Source organism: Porites lutea, chromosome 2 (assembly GCF_958299795.1).
Source record: "Porites lutea chromosome 2, jaPorLute2.1, whole genome shotgun sequence".
NCBI classification, from domain to species: domain Eukaryota; kingdom Metazoa; phylum Cnidaria; class Anthozoa; order Scleractinia; family Poritidae; genus Porites; species Porites lutea.
Genome location: NC_133202.1, coordinates 11,669,226 through 11,675,555, shown reverse-complemented (window position 1 = coordinate 11,675,555; position 6,330 = coordinate 11,669,226). Strand labels below are relative to the sequence as shown.

General features: G+C 40.6%; 1 protein-coding gene across 1 annotated transcript in view; it reads right to left on the bottom strand.

The window, feature by feature from the left end:
• Positions 1–5,284: 5,284 nt before the first annotated feature.
• LOC140927737 (glyoxal reductase-like) overlaps positions 5,285–6,330 on the bottom strand; it is a 7,754-nt gene continuing 6,708 nt past the window's right edge. Inside the window, exon 6 of the mRNA XM_073377421.1 lies at positions 5,285–5,415. Coding sequence (XP_073233522.1) covers positions 5,350–5,415 — 66 coding nt within the window. The 3' untranslated portion in view covers positions 5,285–5,349. The remainder of the gene's footprint in view (positions 5,416–6,330) is intronic.

The following is a 6,330-nucleotide window of genomic DNA, read 5'->3' as shown; positions in this document are numbered from 1 at the left end:
GGCTTGGTTACCTTCCGTAATCTATTCACTATTGTTTTCTCCATATTGTTTTGACCATATTTCGGAAAGATTACCGAGGCAACCAAGCGCGTAAATTCTCGCGTGCTGCACGGGAAAAAATTTCCAGCTATATAACAATATCAGATAACGACAATCAATATTATATATAAGGATGAAAACTCTTGCTGTTTTATTCTTGGAGTTTAAACTAACTTTCCTGGATAAAAAGAAACCGTTAGTCATCATACACATTATTTTGACTTGCTAGCTAAGTGGAACTCCTTCAGATGCAAGTGGACGGGGGTATCCTTTCATGCTCTTTATAGCTATTTCACCCCTATTATAAGTGACTTTACAAAAATTAACATTTACATATTTATCTCAATACGACTGATTGAATCTAAAAGAAAAAGAAAAAAATAAAAATTACTTGAGTGCTGGAAAGAGGCTACCGTGAAAGCCTTACTGTTAAAGATCACAAGAGATCAAGCAAGTAGGAAAGCTAGTCTATCTCAGGATGGGCTTGCAGAGAGAACGGATTTTAGTCCGCTTTTCAGTTAGTGTTCAGTTCCCAATCCAAATTTCATCTGTGTTTCGTTTGATTCTTGGTCCTTTACTTGTACGATCGCTTTTTAAGAGTCACGGTGTTAATTTTTTTGTCCTGTGTTTTTGTTTCTTTACCCTGGACAGGTATAATAAGTCGGTGCCGCAGCTTTTAATCCGATGGAGTGTACAGAAAAATTACATAACTATTCCCAAGTCAAGTAAACCAGAGCGGATCCAAGAAAATGCCGACGTTTTTGACTTCTCTATCAGTGACGATGATATGAAAACCCTGGTACGTTCTCCTTTATAAAATTAATACATTTAGGGACCTTTAAGCTCGGACGACGAGGTCGGCAACGCCAAAAAATTAATAGGCTGAATAAGCAAAGCAACAACTCTGCACGTGCAGCACACGTGCAGAGTTGGTACATTTCTTTGCCCTCACAGCACGACTAGGACGAGAAAATGACTTGTTTTATGTTATATGGTGGACCTAAACAAGCCACGACCAAAATTTTCTCTCTCTTTCTGATCTTGAATATGGCCGGTTCTCAGGAATTCACCACACTTGACAAAGTAAAGTGGGTTAATTTGCCATGAAGAACGCGAATTACTTTTTAAGAGACATTTTTGCTGCTGTCAACGACCTCGGATCTTAAAGGTCCTTAGAGGCCGTTTTCACACTAGGGACGGATTATTCGTCCGAGACGGGTTAATTAATCAGTGACCTTAACTTGGTCACTGATTACCATGCTCCTCATACGTTCATATAGTTGGGGACCTGACCTATATCCCACAATGATAGGCTTGTTAAAAAGATAAAAATCACTAATTATTCATCACCTTGTGGTAAAAATAGACATGAAATTTTTAACTTAATATCATAGGTGACGAATTACTCCTTAATTTTGGCGCGAAATTTCAGCGTTAATTTGTAATTTCACATGTGAAATTACAAAATTGCCATGGCAACTTTCCGTACGTCTCCGTTTCAAGATGGCGACTAAGTTTTAAAATGTCATGAATGAAGATGTCAGGGTATAAAAAGACGCTTTAGAAAACCTGAACACACGAAAGAGCACATCAAGAAGGATTCTTAGAGGTATTTTGTCGAAAACTTCTGAAAACTTAAGCCAAATTTCGGCGCTAAACGTTTGAGAGAGTGGAGTTCACGATCGATCGATACGATCCAGGATAAACAAGTCAACAATCCTCGATTGCTAACGTAATTCGTCACCCATGATATTAATAGGTAATCAAATGATTAGGGAAAAAGGCTCGGGAAATTATTAGGATTTGGACAAAACGCGCGTGAAATTATTCCCTAATTTCACTCGTCACCATTTGATTACACATACTAATTTCCAAAATTATGTTCATTTGATTTTTACTTCCACTTTCGTTTCCTTTCTCCTCTCTTTTTTTCATCAACAGGATGCACTACCTTCAGAGCAATGCTGTACAGTATTACGGGATATAACCAATTGTCCCTGGAGAGGATGAGGAAATCCTTGACTGCATCAATTTCATTTCGAACTTGACTAAAGGACAGCAATTCCTTTCAATTAACAAAAGATCTTCTTTAAACCCCTCCACTGCTACCCTGCGAGCAGAAGTTTCTCTCTTGCATGGCTTTTAGCGTTAACGAAGTCGTTCGCGTGGCTTGTCTGTCGCGTAGTTGGTTTGTTTTATACGGCGTAAACAAACCAACTACGCGACAGACAAGACCCGCGAATGACTTCGTAAACGCTAAAAGCCATGCAAGAGAGAAACCTCCTCGCGCAGGGTACTTCACTGCCAAAATTAGCCAAAATCAAAATTCAACAATAATTTCTCCCTTTTTTAAAATGTTGAAAAACAAATAGTGCCATGAGAAAGTACTGGCGAAGAGGTTTCATTTGAATGGTCACACTATGAGATTTCTTCCAATCACTCATTAGTTAGAACAACCTTAGAAGACTCCATATAGCTCACTTCGGAAAAGAGTGATAGCCTGGGACCAAACTAAGCGCGCACTCAGTTATGGGATTGTTTGGGGGACAAGTCGAGCAGCCACTTACACCTTGAATTATGACAAGACATGATAGTTGTGTTTTTTTGCCCAAATAACTTCAGGAACTTCCCAGTTCGCGCGTACTTACCTTTGTACGAACTGCGTTTTCTTTCCGATTATTTTGGCTCCACGGCAAAGAAGCCATCTCTGAAGCTGTTTCACGGTGCATTCTTCTGTTTTTTCTCGAGGTAAAATTGCCGCAGGCATATCTTTTCCCTTCAGCTTTACATTTTCATGTTTTCTTTTTTCTCTCAATTCCACCTTCCGTTTTGCTATTTTGAGCTGTTTTAACCTCGCAGAAACATTTCACTTAGCTTTCCGCCATGTCTGTTTACATTCGCGTCCCCCCCCCCCCCAAATAATCCCATAGATGCGCGCGCAGTTTGGGTCCCAGGCTATCACTCTTTTCCGAAGTGAGCTATTTCACTCTGGTAGTGAATGGATTAAAATGTCCCCACAGAAAAGGGAGTGCAAACATTTCTCCTTCCTACCATTTACCGTATTCGAGGTTGGGCGCTAATTCGAATAAATACGGTAACTGCATAGTCTTATCATCACTTTATTAAATATTGCTGTTTCAGTATTAAATGCTCGAGTCGATAGCAGAAACCAGGCTAAAAAATCGTTCGTATCGAGCTCTTCACAATTGTGCTGTCGTTTAAGTCTATTTACTGAGTTAGCCTTTCGGTGAGTTAGTGATGTTGAGCAGTGCACTGCACTGCTCTGTAGGCATTTTGTCCTGCAACGTGAACAAAGAAACATTTTAAATCATGAGCAAGTGGTTCGTGCAGCCTGCGAAAACAGCCGTCTCTTTTCGCTTCTCGCCGCTAGGGAAGTTTCGCCAGGAGGGACGTCTGCGCCTTAGCCTTGTTGCAAACGTTATATAATTCTGGTTTGTAACATCCGCGAAAAAGCGCTGATATCCTTGTTCTGGAACCCCAACGGACTTAACGAATGACCGGAAATGCGTTTCGAGTTTCCCTTCAAACTGATTGACAAATCGACAATGGCATTTTTAACAGTCTAATCATTGCGCGTACTCAAATCCTGTAACATGAAATGGGACCATTTCGAAATTTTGGCTAGAGGACGGTCGGACACCTACTGCAAGATAAAGGAGACTGCTAATTAGGGATTTAAAATCCTCGCTAAACGAAATGTCAGCAGTGACGTTTTTTAGTTTGCATGCTTTTTCTTCTAGATGTAAATGTTCCTACCATGTGTCATATTTTGTTTCCTTGATTAGTTACTTTATATTCTACATTTAAATTTCCGTTGTTTTTCAACGCTTTATTACTTCTGAAGATTCAAGTTAAAGTCTTTGTCTTTTCCAAAAATGCGTTTATTCCCTAATGTTTATCACCGCGGTTTGCTTTTTGTTTCATTTTGAAAACTTGTTTGGCTAACATGTTGTCAAAGTTCTTTTGTCGTCTTGTAATTCTCGTTCTTTTGCCGTCTCGTAGTCGTTGGGGAAAATCGCTTGGTTTCCTGCACGCAAAGACAAAAAAAACGTAGCGTGCCGTGTGAAACAGTCCTCCACGGCACATTTTGACGGTTTAACATTTGTCATTTTTCTGGAATTCGGCGGGGTAGTGGGTGAACTGAAGTATTTGAAAAGCTGCTTAAAAGCTCTGCCCTTCACTATTCCCGCCATTTTTCGCTTGCTCGCGACACGACCAACGAAGCGGGTTTAAAGACTTAACCGAAACCGGAAACCACGCATGAAAAGCCTCTGGCACCTAGGGTAGACTTGCAGACTCCTAGCTTTGTGCAATACAGTATAGTTTATTTTAGATGATCTGGGAGGTCAGCCCATGCGGTACTGCGAAATTGAGGACGGTTGAAGATAGACATAAATGAGGGGCAGGGTGGGTAGGCAGAAGCGCAATCGTAAAATATACCTACTTGTCAACATGAAAGATGAATGCTAACCAGACCAAAAAGGATAAAATTAATGTGTGCAGTCTCAATTCATCAAAAAAAGTTTGGCTACAGTAGTTTTAAGCAGTTTTGTTTGCCTGTTCTTGAGTTTCTAGTGCCGTAGCAATATACAGCTCGGCATTGAGACACAGGTGTTAAAGAACAATTAATGTTATTACAGTAATTGTTCAGATCCGGGAATGCTGGGCTTTGTCATTCATTGTCAACTATGCCTCAGTATATTGAACATTTTGGTTGTTTTTTCGAAAATTCGTTAAATTGAAGCCTTTAATTTGATATAACGAACTCTCGATATAACGAACAAATTTCCCCAGTCCCTTGGCACTTCGTTAAATCGAGGTTTCACAGTACTCCGGTTTTCCCATATCCTTAAAAACCAACACTTTTCCAGTGAATTCGATCTGGAACGCACGGTGATAAACGAGTTCTTAAGAACTCCTAAGTGCTTCTTGAATGCAATCGGCTCAGGAAAATAGTGTAAAATTTCACGGGATAAGCTCACTCGGTACAGCGATGTATAAGAGCGGTACTATGTGTGTTCCATCCAAGGCGAGGGTCAATAATTAAGGTTTTATTAAAATAACTGGGAAACGAAGGTATGTGCTGTACTCCTTTGCCCCGCAAGGGGCTAGACCTTCGCATGGCTAGGGTGACTACATAAAATGGTAGTCCAGTCTCCAGTAGGCGTCGTAAAAACAGTGTCGTCAATTGTTACGATTTGTGTTGCGATTAAGATATTTACACTTACTAATGTCTTTTACGTTTATTGCAATGCCAATTCAACATTGAGAAATTAATTCAAAGTCAAGTTAGCCTTTCCATGGTGCGTTGGTGATGTTAGGCAGCGAAGCACACTGCTCAGTGGGCATGTTGTCCTGTAACGTGAAAAAAAAAAAAAAGCATAAAAAAATAAATACAGTAAAATCCCACTCTACGGACACCCGTTACCGTATAAAACGGCACTTTCGTTTTCCCTGACGAAAAGTTCACATATTTTATCTAAAATTAACCCACTTATTACGGACGCCATTTACCACGGACAACAGACAATTTTGTGTCGCGAGTGACAAACTCTCATATACCGTCAACCTCACTTAACGGAAACTAGTTACCTGCGCACGGTCTATTTACTTGCCAACATGATGTACTAATTGTGGTCATTGTTCCCTATTTAAGTAATTACAGATTTCTATGTGTTAATTCTGAAGCCCAAAAACAGTACCCCTTCTGGACGGAGCCTCCCTGTGTAGGGAGTACCCCCCCGGACTTGTACCCACTCTGGGATTGGGCACAAAGAAAACTTTTGTTGCTGGGATAACCGCCCGGTTTAGAAGAGAAACGTAAACTGCGATCCTGATCGTTTATGAGCGTAATGACTGGGATAGATCAGACTTCAAGTTCTTTCACGGTAGCTAATTCACTTGAAAGTGTTGTATCAAATGATCTCAGCCTTAGAGAACAGCTAGCATTTCGCTACGCCACCACAGGAAAATGACGGCTGAGAAGCGAGCGCAGAAATTCCATACTGATGACGCTGCACTACACAGAGGTGGCTAGTGCTTCTGATTGGTCGTGTCACGACGAAATTTGCTTCAACCAATCAGAAGCACAACCCAGATCTGGGACGTGACGCGTCAACAGTATGGAATTTCTGTTCTCGTTTCTCAGACGTCATTTTGCATGGTGGCGTAGTAAAATGTCAGCTGTTCTCTGAGGCTACTAAGCTCTTATTTCAAAATCTCAGTTCTAAAACTTTAGAATAACAAAGAAAAATTCAGGAGGGGTGCTGT